This window comes from Pipra filicauda, unplaced genomic scaffold (assembly GCF_003945595.2).
Source record: "Pipra filicauda isolate LSUMZ 115617 unplaced genomic scaffold, ASM394559v2 scaffold206_size1356665_pilon, whole genome shotgun sequence".
Taxonomy (NCBI): domain Eukaryota; kingdom Metazoa; phylum Chordata; class Aves; order Passeriformes; family Pipridae; genus Pipra; species Pipra filicauda.
Genome location: NW_024104317.1, coordinates 370458 through 389939, shown reverse-complemented (window position 1 = coordinate 389939; position 19482 = coordinate 370458). Strand labels below are relative to the sequence as shown.

General features: G+C 36.5%; 1 protein-coding gene across 23 annotated transcripts in view; it reads left to right on the top strand.

The window, feature by feature from the left end:
* Nucleotides 1-17981, top strand: part of DLG1 (discs large MAGUK scaffold protein 1) — a 143655-nt gene extending 125674 nt beyond the window's left edge. For 6 of the 23 annotated variants that reach the window (XM_027738087.2, XM_027738099.2, XM_027738113.2 and 3 more), the window contains 9 exons: nt 2240-2339; nt 5698-5739; nt 7267-7302; nt 8812-8862; nt 9810-9911; nt 10148-10320; nt 13867-13976; nt 14340-14431; nt 16251-17981. In XM_027738087.2, the coding sequence (XP_027593888.1) occupies nt 2240-2339; nt 5698-5739; nt 7267-7302; nt 8812-8862; nt 9810-9911; nt 10148-10320; nt 13867-13976; nt 14340-14431; nt 16251-16357 (813 nt within the window). In that variant the 3' untranslated portion in view covers nt 16358-17981. Of the gene's footprint in view, nt 1-2239; nt 2340-3033; nt 3068-5697; nt 5740-7266; nt 7303-8811; nt 8863-9809; nt 9912-10147; nt 10321-13866; nt 13977-14339; nt 14432-16250 lie in introns of all 23 variants that reach the window. The other 17 variants (XM_027738092.2, XM_027738108.2, XM_027738117.2 and 14 more) reach the window with 9 other exon arrangements.
* Nucleotides 17982-19482: the final 1501 nt, after the last annotated feature.

The window sequence follows — 19482 nt, the reverse complement described above, 5'->3', positions numbered from 1 at the left end:
GGATATATTTCTTTGTTGCCCTTTTTCTGTAGATAACATTAAACTCTCTCATTGTGAGAAATCAATTGCAATGACTTGACTTCAGATGGAAAAGGTCAGGAGGACCATAACCTAAAACTTTGCCCATGCCAGCTATGGTTCCTGAAAGCATATGATTGGCTCAAAACTAGATATTTTGTTCATGTGTCAGGTTGGTAATTTACCAATTCTTACAGTGGAACAACTGTTTTAGTTGAACACAGATGCAAGCCAATTAAAGGTTTTATGGATTTCCTCCTTAGCACAGTATTGCTATTTTCAGAGCTCAGTGTCACTGATCATGCTCCCATGGTACCATGTATCTCTTTAATACGTGGTAATTTTAAGTAATGTTTCTTAAAAAATTGGTAATGCAAACATCACTGGATGTTTCAGTGTCTGCTGTTGCCAAGCAAGTCTGTATTAAAGCAGATGGCCAGAAGGGTTGTTAGTCCTGTAGCAGGATGCAACTTTTGTGTTGTACTATAGGCATTCTCTTTTGGAAGGTTGAGTGCTAGTTTTGCAATTGTAGCAGAGAAGGTGGCCTACCATTGGAAAAAACTTTGTCCTGTTTGACCCCTAGTTGTGACTGTTTTATTCCATACTTAATGCTGGTTGGAAAGATGATATACCTTTTTGCAGCTGTATCGCATATAATAGAGGAAGATGAGCTCACACTGGCTGAAGAGAGAGAAACAATCACTTGAAAGTTAACATGCTTCAAATTTTAGAAATAGCTGTTAATAGAGTCTTAAATGTATGAATTTTTTTTATGGTAGCTTTTAAAAAATGTTTCTGTGGCACTTCTATTACTTTCTGCTGCACACGGGCTCTGCTTAGCTTAGCTTAGAAATAAACAGTCCCCCTGCAGTACAGGGTCTCAAAACCAAGTTGGATGCTTTCCTACTTTTGCTGTCCTTCCCGTGGCAGTTTCTGCAAACCAAATGACAAAAACATGACAAATTTCATATCTTAGCAAAATGATTCATGTATGCCTAAAGATGAAAAGAAATTTCAGCTGGCTTTAAGCTATCTGTGTTAGCTCTAGGTCTGGGCATAATCACAATAAAAACATTACTGATTTATTTATACATTAAGTCTCTTTATTGACTTGGAACAGCAAATTAAAGATGCTGTAGTCACATAATGTCTGCAGCAGAAGATAATACTAAATTCTATGTTAATTATACCTGTAGACATACCTATAAATGAATGAAAACACATCGATGCTCTCTATCACTTGGACAGGAGCACAGTAATAGTTTATATTCACATGGGTGTATATGTCTATGTAGGTAACTCTAAAATTGTTTGCAGAAATTCTTCAGCAACATGAGCAATTAAATGTTGAAAGTTGCTGAACGTGATCCTTGATATACAGAGGTTTTCACATGGTGATTATAAAGTCACCCTTGAAAAACATAATTGCTACAATAAACAGTTGAAGTTAGTTTGTCTCTTGAAAGATATTGGAATACAGAATAGAGTGAAGTAATTGCTTTCAGTGAACTTGAAATGGATTGCAATTATGAAACATTGAAACAAATACAGGTTTGGGGTTTGTTTTTTTAACTATTTGGGTATTTTAGCTGGACACATTCCTTTTTTCTTTTTTTCCTATTTCACTGTTACTTAGTTTTATTGTAAGAGCAGTTGGGACAACGCAGCTTTTAACTTCCGTTTTTCTTTATGAGCTGTTATTTAGCAGTTGTCAACAAAGTATTTACAGTTTTGCCTTTGCAAATGGGTAACACTGGCAAACACTTCTGGCGTGCTGTTATAATATCAGCTGTTTGCAAAAGCATGTGTGAAGCCTCAGCTTTTTTTTTTTTAAATATTGTAACACTTATATGAGATAATATTAGTGATTTAATTGACTTTGAGTCATTATGGTTTGGCCATCTTACAGCAGCCTTGTTTTTTAGGTTTTTTTACACCCCCAGCAAGCCTAAATTTGTGAAATACAGGTCAGGCTGCATAGAATGACCCAGCCTGAACTAACCCTACAGTTATTTCAGTACTAAGCATGTGAAATACAGAGGGTACGAGCAAAGTCGTGATCCTGATCTCTGTTTCTCATGAGCTGAGGAGATAGTGTTAAACTGAAACATGCACTGCATAATGTGGTTGTAGGAGTCAGCTTCCGCAAAGCTGCTGGTCTGGGCCTTTGTTCACACAGACATTAGACATCCTTTGTTTTGCCCCTCCTTCTCTTCTTCAGCAGTCATTCAATGACAAGCGTAAAAAGAACCTCTTTTCCCGAAAATTTCCCTTCTACAAGAACAAGGACCAGAGTGAGCAGGAAACCAGTGATATTGACCGTAAGTATGTGGCATTCGATGGAGAGCGAAGCACAGTAGAAGGGCCTGCTAGATTGCAGTAGGGTGTTACCATGGAGACAGTTTCATGAGCTGCAACAGGCTAAGGAGCTTGCAGTGCCAATGGCAAACCAATCTACAAAATCAATGCAAATGTTTGTTTGCTGTTAAAATAAAATTTAACACAAGAGCATCCCAGTTTAAAATAAATTGGGCAATACTGTTGAATAACTGGAGGGATTAACTGCCTTCCAGTGCTGTCAGTGATGCATCCTTGTTTCTAACTTAGAGGAGAAGGCACAGCAGTGATGAAAGTACAATGGAGCTTGCCAGCTTCTCAGATCAGTCCCTTTAGACTGGTTCTTCAAAGTCATTAATTCTAATTTGATTTTTCCTAATGATGAGAGGTTACTTTGATTTTCATTGTTGTTGCTATCACAAAAAAAAGAAGTGTCTTCTCAAAAAGCAGTTGGATAAATTTGCTAATTCAGACCAGGTTCAAAACAAACTCTGTTCTCTGCCATTTGCATTACTGATTACACTTCATGTGCCAGTCAGGTCAAATCCTATAGACTTATTTTTCCCTGTGATGTTCTGGGAACTGTCTCCTGTCGTAGCGCCAATTTTATATATTACTGACAATTATTTTCTTTGTGATTGTCTTTTTATTGCTTGCCCTCTGGGGACTACTCTGCAGGAGGTCCCTGACGACATGGGATCAAAAGGCCTGAGTAAGTGATCAAAATACTCCCAAGTTATTTTAACCTCCATCTGAAAAGTTACTACTTTTTTTTGACAGATCTCTTTGAGACTGGTGCTCTACTGGCATAAGGAGGTTGACTCTAAAAATGGTTCATTAGCTTTTCCTAGTTAATCTTCTGGGGGTTTTTGCTTTCAGGAACATGTAAAAGTTCATGTGACTATCATGTTAGATTATTTTGTTTTTCAGAGGCTTATCAGTGCTTACGTGTTTGTCCTTAACAGTACTGTGGTTTTAAATTTGGTGATTGTTTTTTAATGTCACTTCTATCTTATCTTTGTATTTTTATTTATTTAAAAATAACCTTATGGCTTTTTACTGTAATAGTACAACCATTGCTGTCATACTTTAACTAGTTACAGTTTCACTCCTCTCTCCAGGTGACTGATGTTTACAGCTACTTAAAGCAAGCAAAACCTTTCCTTAACAAATGCAGTGAGAGTTTTTCTGGCTGACTGGAACGTTTATGGTGCTTTTAGACCAGGTGGAGGGGTATCTAATAGAGGAAACACATAAGCATTTGTTGTATTTCTATTTGAAGACAGTAAGATTCAAAAGTTGCCGAGTACTCTTAACAGATCCATTTGTGTACAAACACCCCACCACTAAATGCACTAAAATGACAAGTGAATAAAGTCAAGGCCTTGCTTTCATCGCAGATATTAAACACATACACTGTTAGGTGTTTATGCAATAGTCCCTAAAGAGATGTGACTAGAGGTTTTCAAAGGTAACATTTCTTCCCAGGGCACAACTCTTAGGCACCATGTTTGTGAAATTACATATAAGACTCAGTGTACTTCTGTACCTGGCCTCAGTCATGAAATAAAAATTCCAGTAGCTGTAACATTAATTTTTCATTTCTGAAATGGCTACTTTGAATGGAATTCTTCATCTAGAACAGAAGACCTTAGCAACCTTTATTGTCTTATGGCTAAGATTAGAAGATCATAAGCAGCCTTTATGGCCTAATAATCATACCTAGTTTAAACTATATAATATGGTCCAGAGATATCTCTAGGTGATTCTGTCATATAAACAACTGGCCTCTAGTCTGTTTTTCAGCACAGACTTTTTGAAACTGCCTTACCATGTTTAATACAAGTTGTGTTACTTGGGCTCTGCAGGACTGTTGTTCTTGCTGGCGTTTCAGGATTTACATCTTCACCAGTTGAGCCCATAGAATATCACACCACTTGTATTCTCAACTGGCAATGTCTCCCTCTCACATTCTACCAAGGGGCTTATAAACATCACAATTTGCCTCTTCCATGCCAATGTGGACATAGTTTTTCCAAGACTGGAAAGTGAAATGGAGTAGATCCAAATTTCTGATACTTGCAATCATTAGGAAGCATTTGTCTGTTTTTCCTGCACAGAAGTGAAATGACGAGCTCAGTCGAGCCAGAGATTTGTGAATTTAAAATATTAGTTCACTTTATTAAAAAAAAATAAAATTGAAACAGTTAATTAGTTTACATATGATTAAGTTTTTTAATGTTTATTAATCAGTAGAAGCATACTTGCTTCGTTAATGTGTTCTTACCTCTAGAGTCCCCTTGCTTCCTTCTCTTCAATCTTCTAGAGGAGGAACTGCACTGAATTTCATGTATTACAAAGGCTGCTCATGACAATAAGTATTAGTGCATGCACAGAGTCAGGTACATAATTTCAAATTAATTGCATTTAATTTGTATAGTTCAAACACAAATTTTTTTATGCAGTGTTAAACTGTGAAAATTAGTGTTTTTCATTGCAAATAGACACATTCATTGGATGGCATGAAAATGGATTTTTTCAGTCAAGTTCAGCAATACTGAAGTTGATACTCGTTCACTACATTTGTAGAATTTTCAGGTAACAATAGATTGTATACCTGAAACTCTTCAATTGCATTAATTTTATCATAAACGTATTTAACAGTTACATACACAAAAAAAGTAAATGTAAACACCTTGTAGCAAAGTATTTTGATTACTATGCAAAGGGCATGAAATGAATATAGATAGTCCATAATAAAAAGGCATGAAGTGAATAGAGATAGCCCTTCATCAAAGGGAAGAGCTTTGAAAGCTAAAGCATTACTGGGAAACAAAATAAAATCTTAATTGCACTTCAAGTAAACTCTTTAACAGACCATAGGAAAGTGTCAGTTACTGAATGTGCAACGCTGTATTTCCTATCACACAGTCCAGTATCTTCTGCTGCAAGACTCTCAGTGTAATCAATAAATTGCCTGGATAAAAGTTGAAATGCATAATCCCACAGTTTTTGCACAACAAAATTCATCCTGAAGTGAAAACCTAAAAATTGCAGGGTTACATGTGAACTGTGAATTAGTGTACTTTTTGTAATCTTCTTTTGATGTGCTATTTAATGTTTTTCTTTTTATTAACATCAATTCCTTTCATATGAAATTACGCTTGATCCTGAGAGCTATGAGAAGTACCTTAAAACTTTTATATGCAGTATGTATTGATTTCAGCATTTTGATATCAGTATTGTCTTTCATCTGGATTATTTTGTGTCGATTTTCTTTCTGTTTGACTCATGCCATTAGTGTACGTTCCTTATTTTTTTTCCATTGTGTTGCAATTTCAGAGCATGTAACCTCTAATGCCAGCGATAGTGAAAGTAGTTACCGTAAGTGTTTTTAAGTTCTTTGTTTATTTAGAACCTTTGTTTTGTAGCTCTTTCTTTGGTTTGGTTTGTCTGTCTCTTCTGGGTAATTACATGTTAAATAGAACTTCCCAGTCACCTTCAAGTGAAATCCATATTCGTGTGTTTGGTGGAGTACTGCAAATTGTGCTATGTCTTTGTTTTTAAAAAATTGACTAGAATCATTGCAAACCTCCTTTATGGGTATTTTTATTTTGGTCAATGATTTTCTTAGTTCAGCTTAATTTGAATCTATTCCTGGTTTTTTTTTAATTATACAAGATAGCTAGAGCTATTAAATCCCAAATGTAAATTTAATGCTGCCAAATATAATTACATGTAGTTGAGCCTTAATACTGGAGGTGTAATTAAACCATGTAATCTGTTAAATATTGCCATATTTACATTTTTTCATAACTGATACTCAGATTTAATATGTATATACTTTAATGAAAGTACAGATAAGCAAACATGTATTTACCCTTGCTTTCAGCTCATTTATTTTGTCAAGTGTGGGTTCTTAGTATGAATTGTCTTCAAAGCATACGACACACATTCAGTGCTGAGTCAGTTATGATAAATCAACATGCTAGTTCTCTCTCTCTCTGAAGACATGATATCTTTTAAATAACACACTCAGTTAGCTTTTTCTACTGGCATAATCTACAGTACTATTTACTGTTAGCCAGGCTTCAGTAATCTGAAGTGGGTAACGTGCTTTACTGTGCTTTAAAATGTCTTAAACCAGAGCAAGAACTTCAATCCCACTGTTCATTTCCAGTGAACAGCTCCTCACTAAAGTTGCAGTCCAGACCAGGACCCCAAGATAGAGCAGAGCAGGAAGATAGCAAAGTTGGGGATTTGAAGAGGAACATAAGAAGGAACAGTAGAAGTCACGCAGTGTGGCTCACTGATCAGCTCTGGGCTACCTGCTCACTGTATAATGGGCACTTCAGAAACAGATATCATTTATGTTAGGATAATAAGGATGGTGGTTCATTAACAGATATATTTGTTTGGAAGCTGTAGGTCTTTTCAGAGGTGATGATCCACACGTTTTCTTCCAGATGATTACACTTAAGGAGAGAATTTATGTCTGTATAGAAAATGCTCATGGTGCTGTAGACTGTAATTGAAAAGAAACCAGTTGAGGGAGGCATCTGTGTTCCCTGAGAATAACACAGAAAATAACAAAATTGAGCATGTATGGGCGTTGCCTTAGACAAACTTAGAAATTTTAACCATTTTTAATGACACACCATTAAAACCATCTAACTGTGACTGTTCATAAACTTGCTGCTTCCCCCACTTCCAAGGTTTTTCTGAGGGCTTGCTTTATTTATGTTTAAAGCTCATTATTGGTACCACTAGTTAGTTTTTTACTCTGTTGTTACTTGAGAAGCCATGATTTTATTATGAATGTCATGGATTTGCTTATCTGAATGTGTAATTCTGAGCACTTTTTATTAAAATATTCTTTTAATTTCTTCTTACTGCTGTCTAATATGAAAGTTATCTTGATTACAGATGAGTACGGTTGTTCAAAAGGTTCATTCTATTAATATTCATTTTTCAAAAATATTGAAAAACAGTGACAATATATACTTTTTGCCCTCAATTAGGGGATGCTTTTTACTTGTTACTTTCTCTTTAGTACTTTGCTTAACTAATTTTTGACCTTATAGCAATGTGACTTCTCAAAATAAGTATCTAATTATATGTGAGCTGGATCTTTTTATGGATGAGTCGATAGTTGATGATTCCCTATTCCTCTCCCTAGCCTAAATGGGGTTCTGAAAGTATATACTGTCCTTCTAAAGTCCATTTGCATGAGTAGCTTTTTGCAATATTATAATGCACAGGCTGCATGTTTTTGTGTCTGTCTTAAGGTATTCCTCACTTGCAACAATTTAGGAAATTAAAATGTTTATTCCTGTGTAGCTGGAGGACAGTTTGAATGCCAATCTATTCGAAAATAAGAGAAATATTTCTGTTAATGAAATTGTAAAATTTAGATGTAAAATATCAGTGGTATTTGCTATGAAACAGAGACTAGATATATAAAAGCAGTATATAAATTTATAAAAGCCTTCATCTGCCATCTGTTTCTATACAACTGTGGTGTAGCATTGGTATGTTCCTTTGCCTGTGTAAGTGGCTTTTGAACACCAAAGAATGTTCCAAAATTACTCAAGGGAGTTATTGAAGGACTGTATTTTCTTCAAAGTAATGTCATATAATTTGAGTTTGTGTCTTCAGAATTATAAATTTTCTACTGTCATGGAGTTAATTTTTAGTTAGAAATTTCACTCAGATATATAATGTTAGACTAGAAATAATCTTGTAGAGAGATGGCAATTGAGGTATATTTCAGATGCTTTCACTAACATTTAAAAAGCTGTCGAAGTTCAAGATTCAGTTATTTTAGTTTCATTCGCTGCTATTGTGCTTCCTGGGGCTGAGAACAATCCAAAGCATTCTTTGTTTTCAACTTTGTCTTTAAATTGATAAAGTAATAGTTATTTAGTATATACAATCATATTTTTTTGGTAGAATTAGAGTGGTTGAAGATGTTTATATAAATGCCAGTTCATGATAAAGTTAATGGCAGATCACACATAGGCATACATGTTTGTCAGCCCTGTATAAATATGGAAAAGTGTTTTTGTAAATGCTGGCTTCAGAGTATGGAGAAAGTCCATGATGTGGGTGGCATTGCCTCTAGCAGTGAATGACAGCATGCATGCACTGCATCCAGGGACACGTGGGTAAGAGCATTTCAGGAATGCTTTAAAAGTCTTCTTGTGCTTGATGTCAGTTTGACATGCTACTGCACACCAGGAAATTATTTATACTGTATGTGTCTTATGCTTTAAAGTTTGGTGTTTGGCTTCTCTTTGTGATTTTTATAATCCATTGCTCTTGAAAGATGTCCTTCATCAGTATCATTGTAATTGCTGAGGAATGTCTGCATCGTTATAGTCCATCAAATGGCTTAATCTAATTATATTGGTTTAGAAAAAAATACATAGATATGTCTTTGCATTTACATTTTAGGTGGCCAAGAGGAATATGTCTTGTCATATGAACCAGTCAATCAACAGGAAGGTTTGTAGATCTTGCTCAGTATAAAATAAATATAATCTGAATGGTCAGAATGCTTCATGTGCCCTTATGTACTAAGCACCAGGATAAACTTTTGAACTTGTTACCATTACTCAAATGAATAAATCATAAAGGCATAAATTATTAAATAAAATCACTAAATTATTTAGTGCAAAATCCAAAGGTGTGCTACTTAAATAATTTCTTGTGTGGTTTACATTGCAGAAGGAAAATATGGTATGTTTAACAGTTTCATCAGTGTGAACCTCAGAAATGATAGTTTTCTGTTTCATATTGCTTTAGCATTCTCGCTCTTTCTGCCACAGCAAAAAGTGTGTGAATAAATCATTTGTCTATTTCTTACAGTATAATTAGATATATTCTGTTTAAGCTTAATTTTCAACCGAAAGCCCTTTATAACTTTATAAAAAATTAAGCTATTTTTAAAAGATACTGCACTTAATTTTATAAGGGTGTTAATAGTTACAGAAACTACATAAAGTTGAGTTGTTTTATGTATGTGTGTTTAATTGTGGTCTCAGAGGAAAAGAAGCTTCTCCCAATACAGACATAGAATTGCATGAACTCTGCTGCTGCTTAGGTACCTCTCTGAATTGAAGAGATTTTCAAACTTCCCCATTTTGCTTTTTCCATTATTATGTAGGATGTTACTTTGTAAAAGTTTTTTTTTTTTTTCCCAAAGATTTCATAATTTAGGACTCATCTTGAGTCACCAAGGTTGGTGATTTGAGAGTGAAGATCTAACACCTTACTGTGACTGTGGTATTAATTGATTTACATTCTTCAACATGTTTTTATTCTCTTTAAGAATACATGTTCTTTTAGGTATTAAAACCATTGCTATGTGATAGAGCTTATTTTGCTGAACTCTTAAAAATTAGCAATCATACTGAAATGTAACTGCTGTTATTCCTTTATGTTTATCACAGTCAGTTACACTCGACCTGTGATTGTTTTGGGACCCATGAAAGACAGAATAAATGATGACCTGATCTCAGAATTTCCAGACAAATTTGGCTCATGTGTTCCACGTAAGTCTCAGCAAATACTAAAACAATTCTAAATTATAGTTTTCTATTAATTTTTTTAATAAACGTACTTAAAAAAAGTTAATATATTGTCTAAACTTTATAGACCAGTCTTAATAGTCAGTCTCTTTTCTTGTGAAAATTTTGCAGTATAAATGGGAGACTATTTTTGGATATTGTAGGGAAGAAAGTCACTGTTTTTTTGTTTTGCTTTAAAAACTACTGGTTTATATTTAAAGATACTACTAGACCAAAACGAGATTATGAGGTGGATGGACGTGATTACCATTTTGTCACTTCTCGAGAGCAAATGGAGAAGGATATTCAGGATCACAAATTCATTGAAGCTGGCCAATACAATAATCATCTTTATGGAACAAGTGTCCAATCAGTGCGAGAAGTAGCAGAAAAGGTAAATCAGTGCCAGTTACTTTCATTTACCGAGGTGATTATCTGCCTGTGCTGACAGGGAAAAAGAGAAGAATGGCAAGAAGCCATTAGGAACCCTCTGACTTTAAAAGGAATTTATGTAAAACCAGAAACAAAGCACATTGTCACAGATGCATTTAGAAAAATAATGAAGCTTTGGAATAATAAAAGCATCATGATTAAATTATGAGAAAAGAGCTCCCATAGTTTGTGCCCTCTTATTTAAAGAGAATATGGAAGAAATAATTGGAATTATGGGCTAATTAGCTCATACACATAGATCATTAACTCATTAAGAATAGTGGTGGTAGTTAATTAATATGATGATCCATTTGATATAGACCCGTGTAGAAGAAAACTTGTAAAAATATTATTCTTTGTGCCCTTCATGGATTTAACTGATAAAGGGAAAAGGGTAAATGTATTTAAACCCAATTTTAAAAAGACTTCTTCCATAACTACCACTACATTTTGGAGATCAGCCTTACTGTTTTTATACTGAACAGACTTGAGTTAACTATTTCTTGCAAAATCTAATTATTTCTAAATTCAAACTGAAGTTAACTTGATCTCTGAAAAAGAAGTGGGAAGAAGGAAGCATATTCCTGAGAGCAAGGTGCTAGTTTTAAAGAAACTTTTTTGGTGAAAATTTTTTGCAAATGTTCCATGTTCAGTTGATGAGTGTTGTTCTACTGCTTACAAAATACAGTGCATTTACAGTAGACAATGTTGTCTGATCTCTGTGGGAGAAGAAACAGTTATTTTCTAGGTGGGAACTCACAAGCGTGAGCAGTGTCAGTGTGGACATGCAGAGGGTAAGTGTGGTTGTCCCGTGTGACACAGGGGTGTAGTCAGTCCTCTGGAAAACTGTGTTGACTAAATGGGGTGAGTATTGTTGTTTCTGGCAATCGAATTTAGTGGAAGCAAAACCAGGGTGAACATTGTGAGATTCTGTGGGTCGTGTGATGTTTTCTTCTGCTGCCTTTCTCACCGTATGGAGTGGAACCTGGCCCTGTGGTAAACAGCGAGAAAAGGAAAGGAGATAACACTAATTACAAAATTGTTCAAGTGAATGAACAGTACTTTGTAAGGGAGGCTGAATGAAGCTGTGAAACTATTCTAGGTGGTTAAATGATGAAGCTATTTATTGAACAGTTTAAACATTATAAATCTGTTGGCAGTTTCTTCACCTGGCACAGATAGAAACCTTCAGTTCCCTCCTAGATCTGAAACTGGCTGTGTTCTCTTGCCCATATGTTGGGGTACTAACATACACAGTGATTGTGAATCTTCTATAAATGGACATGAAGAGCAAAGCATTACCAGATGTCTCCATCTATTAAATCTCTTGCACAGGCTCCATGGGACTTTGGGTAGATGCAGCATTTTCTCAGTTGCAGCTAACATTATTTTTCTGAGAAACAATGGCCTGTCCTTCAGAAATGAACTTCAAAATTGTGACAGGGCTGCAAACTGGTCAATTTGGGGTAACTCGCCTCCTTGTTTTCTTCTTCATCTCACTGAAGAGATGAGTCTTTTCAGTGGGTCTTATTACTTGGATACAAAAGATGATTTCCAAGTTTTCTATGATGAATTTAGGAGAAGCAACTGCTACTACCCCAAAAGTACCAAAAATAGTATTCTTCCAATAGCTTTCAGTTGTGTTCATTTGCTCATGCTTCCAGCTGATCCCCGTTTCTCTCATTTCCTTACCTACAATGGACACAGCTAAAGATGCATTTTGATGTCATTGTTCAGTTATTGTAAAAGGCACTGGGTGCTGTGCTTCTCAATCAGATGCAATGCAAGTAAGGAACTAAAAAACATGTAAAATACTGTTCTAAATGCACTCTGCGAAGAGCAAAATAACATCCTTGGATGAAAACATGATAATTGTATCATGAAGTACTTGCATTTCTTTTCCTTGTCTTTCAAATCTTCACTTGAAAGGAATTTTCATATCCTCTTTTCTTTAGAATCATTAGCAGCTTGCAAATCTCTGTGTTTTGAGGTCACTGTTAATGCACATTCATTATTGATTTGGAATAAACTGTCACAGTTATGTTCCATAAGGTCCATCCCAGGTGCTGTGCTGGCTATCTAGACCTCCACCCTTTGCTCAAAATCCTTTGGCACTTGGACCAAACACTGTTGTTGGACCAAACACAGCAAATAGTGTTTTATTCCAAAAAGAAAAAAGGACCAGGTAATGCTCTTAATTCTCAATTCCCAGAGCATGGACCATATTTAAACATGTGGACAGATCAGCATGTGTAGTAAAATACTCTGCTAGTACATACAAACACCTTTTTTAAATGTTACCAGTCAGCATCCAGACCCATGGAGTGGATCTGGGAAACAGCCATCATCAGTTGAAAGCAAACAGACATAGGTGTTGTTCATGTGGGCAGAACACTTCTCTTTAAGAATTCCTGAAATAAAATTCTAGTTTTATTGTGCAAGAGATCAAATGTAAATGATCAGTGATCTCTTCTGCCAAGAATCAGAAGTGTGTCAGTCATTTCAGGCTGCAGTCACTTCCTTGTTTTTCAGTGTACCCTTCAGGAGTGATCTTGCAGGAGTTCAGGATTGATGTTGTATGATATGAGTTGCCTTTGGTTATGTCCTGGCTCACAGAATTCTGCTATTCACATTAGTCTCCTGCTAAAGAAAAAACTTTCATTAATTCAGTCACCTGACAGTGTTTTTCTGTTCCTCTTCCTCTATACCTTTCTCAAGTGCTGTTATGCCAGATTAATCCTGTTCTACTCAGAAAGGAAGGAAATAAAAATGTGTGAGGTAGAAATGAATGTATCCGAAATGAAAGGAGCTGAGGAATGGGAAGAGCCTTTGAGATGAGATATCCCAGAGAGCTGGAAAATTATAGTGGGAGAATAGTGGGCGAGAGGAAAGCAGCCTTAACACATTGTGTTCCAGCTGCCCAAGGAGCTGTATGAATCAGCCCAAATAAATGGCATTCACCATCTGTGATGTGGTTTTCTGCATGTGGTACCTGGGGGAGGAGAGGGCTTGATTGCAGTTCCATCCAAGGTTCTATGGTGGCACATTTCCTCCCCATCAGGGGTGGTTATTCCCTCAGGTATGCCAGTTAAGTCATCTGGCTCCTCTCTGAACTGCATCTGTGATATGGCCACCTCCCTAAAACATCCTCAAATTATTACCAAAAAAAAAGAAAACAAAGAACTTTTGTGCTGCCGTTGAAGTCCAGCTGTTCCACTCTATGATTCTGCTTTGCTGGTTGGGTACAACCTCTGATGGAGAGAGGAAGGAAGAAAGAAGGGTCAGGAATATATCAAATGATGTGTGATCCCACAGAGGGTTGTGGGATCCCACAGAGGAGCATTGTGGGACCTTGTGCTAAAGTGGTGAAATCACAGTATCATTGATGCAAATGCTCTAATTTTGTTGGCTTCGGTGGACACGTGTTTCCTCTTCTGAATTATTACGTTGTGTTGCCTGTGACTTAAACTTTGCTTAGTTCCATTTTCCTTTTTCTTTCACTTTTTAGGGTAAACATTGCATTCTCGATGTTTCTGGTAATGCGATCAAAAGGTTGCAGATTGCCCAGCTGTACCCAATCTCCATTTTTATTAAACCCAAAACAGTGGAAAATATCATGTGAGTAAAAGTAAAGTACCTCAGGCTAAATTGTTTGAGGCTGTAGTTCTATTTGAGAAGCCAACTGCGAGTTATATGCTGATAATTGTAATATCTGCATTTTAAATGATATTCAATTTCCTGTGTTTAATTTTTAGTGTCTGAAGGTGGGGTTTCTAATCCAAACTGAAGTGCTTGAGAACCAATGTCATTGTGTTAAATTCCATAGCACCAGAACAGCTCATTTCCACTACAGTCTTCACTTAGGTGTTAGGGTTAACCCTCTTATTAGGGTTAATACTCAGACAATGGTTTAAAACTTTATTTCTAAAGACTCCAAGTATTTTATAGTAATTTAAGAATACATAATGTTTTCAATTTCAGGGAAATGAATAAACGCTTAATGGAAGAGCAAGCCAGGAAGACATTTGAGAGAGCCATGAAACTGGAGCAAGAATTTACTGAACACTTCACAGGTGTGTTTTGCTTGTGAATGTTCCCTTGCCAGAGTTGAAATTTTGTTACTTGCTGTAAAAATAGTACTTGCCTAACCACTGAGATAAGGCTGAACTTTGTTTTTCGGATGATCTGTGATTATTTTGAGGCATAGGGCCATCTTAGTACCTCTACACCGATTTCAGTTTGATTTATTAATTTAATATACAGGAAAATTTACTAGGAGCTTAATATAGGCTTTAAAAACCGCATGACTTTCTACCGTTTTCCTGGGTGTTGTAATGCAGATGTTTGCTTTGTTGACATTTCATATGCTTGAAGCTTTTTATTTGCAGATCTGAGATTGCCCAGCAAAGCTGTCTGTAGGAAGTTGTTCATTACCTTTTTTTTTTTTTTTAATTGGGAAGATAATCAAGCATGATAGTAGTGAATTAAGCCTCTGGAAATTGAACACTACAGCATTATGGTACTTAGGAAATCAAATTTGTGCATGCTGTGGAACTCACTGTAACAGCAAGGGATGGGCTGCAATCACTCAAACTGTGCTCATTCTTTGCATTGTGGCTTGTAGGGGGAGGTTGGTCAAGTCATGACCTTCAGGAGGCTGGAAATAAGCCTTCCCTATTCCTGCCCTGATAGACAGTTGCTCCTTTCCTTCCTCTTACATTCTCTTTTGCCATGTTTTAGTGTTCACTGCCCCCTTCACCTCCTTTCTGTGACATGACTCCTTTGCCCAGTTCCTTCTTCCGCATCCTACCTGGGCAGAGCTGTGAATGCAGCAGTCTGCTCCAGCTTCACATAGGAGGAGGACAGAGCAAACAGCAGACTCCCTGCCCCAGTCTTTCTGCTGCCCTGTTCTCTACATTTTGTGCTACCCAGCTGTCAGTTTTTAGGAGATGGGAATGGAATGGTAGGAATAAAAAGGAAGTAATTTGCATGAAAGCAAAGCTTGGAAGGAGGAATAATCTACTGATGTACAGAAGAGTGAGTCTTACCTGCCTCAAAAACTATCTTTCATGCTAAACTTTATTCTTGGATTCTTGACACTGAGATCGCAATCCTAATTAAAAAGGAGTTGCTGTCTCACAGTGATTGCTCTTCCAGGCTGAAATGTGGTAAGAATATCTCAAACTTCATCCTCATTTTCATGAGACTGTACTTTATTCTGGTATGTCAGAACACACCCATATCGGCTCACTCCTAATTTTATAGCCTCGGCAAAAGAATATCTATCTTACACCACCTGAATATAAATTGCACTTTTAACTGTATAAGGAAGCCTGTTGTCTATAAAACTTGAATCTGTTGGCTGGACAACAAACTCCATGAGTTCCTCCTCTTTTTAGCCAAAAGCAAAGGTAGTGTTAGTGGGGAGACATTCCAAGGTCAGCCAGCCTTGCTGTGAAGCTTTGGGATCCAGCTGAGCATTTCACCAAGCCTGACTGAGACTGGCTGTATGAGGACACAGCCCTGTACTGTCTTGCTTTGTGTTGGAAACTCCAATGAAAGTTGGGTCAAAAAGAATTCCGGAGGATGTGAATTGACTCAGGCAAATTGGAACATGTGGTTAGGAAAAGGTAAAAAAACCTCCTCAGTTGAGCATATATATAGTACAGTGGAAACCACTTCCTGTCCCCAAGGATGTGCTCTGTGTGTCCTGCAGTACCATTCTGTGCTTCACTCCAGCACAGAAACCAGAAATCTCCGTGGGTGTCTGTTCTTTCAGCAATCATAAATCCTCTTGCCACTCTGAGAGAAAAGAACAGCTTGTGTGGAGCAGCGTGGGGTCTGAACAGAGCTGGGAAGGATGATTGCTGATTGCCACATTGTGTTTTGCAGCTATTGTCCAAGGAGACACACTGGAAGAAATCTACAACCAAGTCAAACAGATCATAGAGGAACAGTCTGGTCCTTACATCTGGGTTCCAGCAAAGGAAAAATTATGAAAACAGATTTTTATTTTTCATTTTCTAACTGACATCACCTACTACATCTGACGACTCTTAAGCCCTTCCAGTGGAGCCTGCCTCTAGTTCTCTCCAGCGTGGTTCATACCCTAACCATCACATTCTGCAGTTCCCATAATGCTTTACATTTGGTGTCTCTCTTAGTTTAAATAATTTGTATTATTGTGTGTTGTTGGTTTGCCATTTTTCAGACATGACAGCGGAATGGCCTGACCAGCTATTAGTTTAGGGTGGGGGTGGGAGGGAATTGCTTGGTAAAATTCCTTAATGTTTAAGGGAAAGTAACTTTCAAAGATTTTTCAAAAAAGCTTTATAGACACTCTTTTAAAATTTCATAACAATTGAAAGAAAAGTTGTATTCAAGGAAGTTGTAAATTATGAGTAACTTTGCACGCTTAACTTTAATAGCATGGTTTGGTCAGGGCAATCAATTTCAGGTTTTATTTTCTGAGTTCAATTCTATTCTCACAGTATCTTTTTTTTCTTTCCAGGCAGTTAGAGAGAAACTTTCAAATTTTGAGTTCACATTTTCATTAAGTCCCATTAATAGTCCTCAAGGGATATTCATTTTCATAATTTCATATGGATATTCTTATAATCTATTTTTTCATTTTTTGCCAATGAAATTGCTAGGGACAAAGATGTGTAATGTTTTTAATCTTCCTCGTGAAACACTATTTATAGTGTATTACAGAAATTCTTTATAGATAATGGTCATCACACTTTTTGAGCCTAAAATATGTTTAGGTGCTACGAAACCTTGTATTTTTCAGAGGAATGCCAAATTTCCATTGGCAGTAATACAGAAAACAGCTGCAGAGATGGTCATTAGGGCAATGAGAGAATGATTCATAGCCTAAAAATGTGTGTGTTCTTAGGGGTCAGATTTTAATGAATATTTTACCCACAATAACTGCCTATTTTGTTATAATAAATATATATATATTAAACTTTCTTTAACTAAACTCTGTAACTATGGGAATTATTTTCTTTACATAGTTGCGCACACGTATAAATATATATATATAAAATATATATTTTTCTTTTACCACCTACTCCTAGCTTTTTGTTTTAAATAAAAAAAAGAACAAATTAGAATTTACCTTCCTTAATCACAAAAAAAAAGAAATGGGCTATGATGGCTGGGCATGAAGTCCAGGGAATATTAGTACAAGAAAAAAATACATGCAAGTTCTCCTCTTTTCTACAGAATTTCGGGTGTTTGTCTTCCCCCGCCCCCTTTGTAATATGCATGTCTTAACCAAAGGGAGAATTCAGAGACAACAGTACATTTTATTTTTCTGTACGTATTCAGCTCGGATTGCACAGGCACAAGATCTTCCATTTGCGATGCACAAAGTTCTGTGCTGAATGTTATAAATACCTTGTACCAAAACCTTCAGTAATGAAATTCTCTAATTCCCATATTATTTGGTACCTGCCATTGCTTGTTTGCAACTGATTGTTTATAAGAGGGATGTACTTATGGCAGTCGTGGGGCAGCCCCACAACCAAATCAGCTTTGGTTTGTAAAGAATTATCAACACTATCCATTCCATTTGTTAGAAAGAGGAGAACAGCTAATAAACTTTATTGTACAATATATTTGTCAAGTGTGTTTTTAATTAAAAGAACTACAGGTGTTGTAGCATTTTAAATTAATTGACTCAGACTGTGAATGAAAATAATGTGTTAGAGGAACACCAGTGACCAGACTGGGGCTGGTGAAGTTACTGCACTGAAAGCAGGTTTAAACTTGTGATGCAATTATTGCTGGTGTTATATGGAATGCTAATGAGGCTTGCAGGAAGTCTAAGCTGTGGGTGCACAGCCCAAAATAGTTTGTTTTGCAAGATTTGGGAAGTTAGGTGGGCTGTCTTTCTGAGACTTCCTGTCTATGAAAGTGCAGGGTGTACTGGATTGATGCAGCTTTTGATGAATAATGTCATAAATTTTTAAGGGAGCTAAACATGTACTGTAGTCTCCCTCTTCGAAAGGGACTATTTGAGATGTCTAGTGAGACATTTGAAAGGACCTACTCTAAAAAAGTAGAAATATATAAATCTCTGGTATCAAATCTGCAAATGCGTCTGACATCTCTATATTATGTACACTTTTTTTTACCTCATTTTTTAACCCCTCAGAAAGAGTCCTGTTCAGCTGAGTAGATCTGTGAGGAATTGCTCTTTCACGTATTGGAGTGTCTGAGTAACTTTCACAGAGCTTTACCCCAGGCACTTGTCATACACTGGCCAGGTATCACCAAATACTCCACAGTTCACAGTAATTTCCTTGCACAGTTGTCATGCTGGAGTGAAAACAAGTCTTTGATCAAGAAAATCTAAATGGCTCTGGTGTGTTTTCTTTGCATTTTTGGTTTTGTTTGTTTCTGATCTTGTTTTTGAGCCCTGTCAGAAAAGTTGATTCTGACAGCCCTGATGCTCCTAGTTGTCTGGTTTTAGCTTGTAATTGTTGGGATTTTGCATTATTTAGTGTTTCTCTGGCTCTCATCTTTCCAGTATCAGGTGGATACGTATTTGATTCTTGGGTACACTTTCTGCATTTTAAAGATGCATTTTACAATATCTACACTTCTCTTAAGCCTTCCACAACTAGAATAATTGGGAAATCCAAACGGCATCGTACTGATGCATTACCACCCTTCTCCTGGCCCAGTGAAGGCACCATGAGTTTTCTTCCTGCCTGCTAACCCAGCTGGTTGTAATTGCTATACAGACACATGCCTGATGAAGTATTTGTTACTCTCTATTAATATTGCAAGTTATACTAATTATTTCCTCATGAGCATTTTTTCTAAATTGTGCTGAAATTAGGTTAAGAAATTTAATATCTCCTTAAAGCACAGCTATTCATAGAGTTAAGAATAAAATAGGAAAATTATTGAAATTCTCATGAATTGTGCTTGTGTGATTGTTTAGAGGGGGCTACATTCAGAATAGGGCACCTACCTTCTGAACCTTTCCTGTAGAGGATCAGAAGAACCACAGGAGAGCCCTGCTACCAAATTCATGCCTTATTAATCCAGCCCTTGCAGTCTTAAGTGCTGGGACTGTGCATCAGTCTTGTCATCTGTATACAAATGT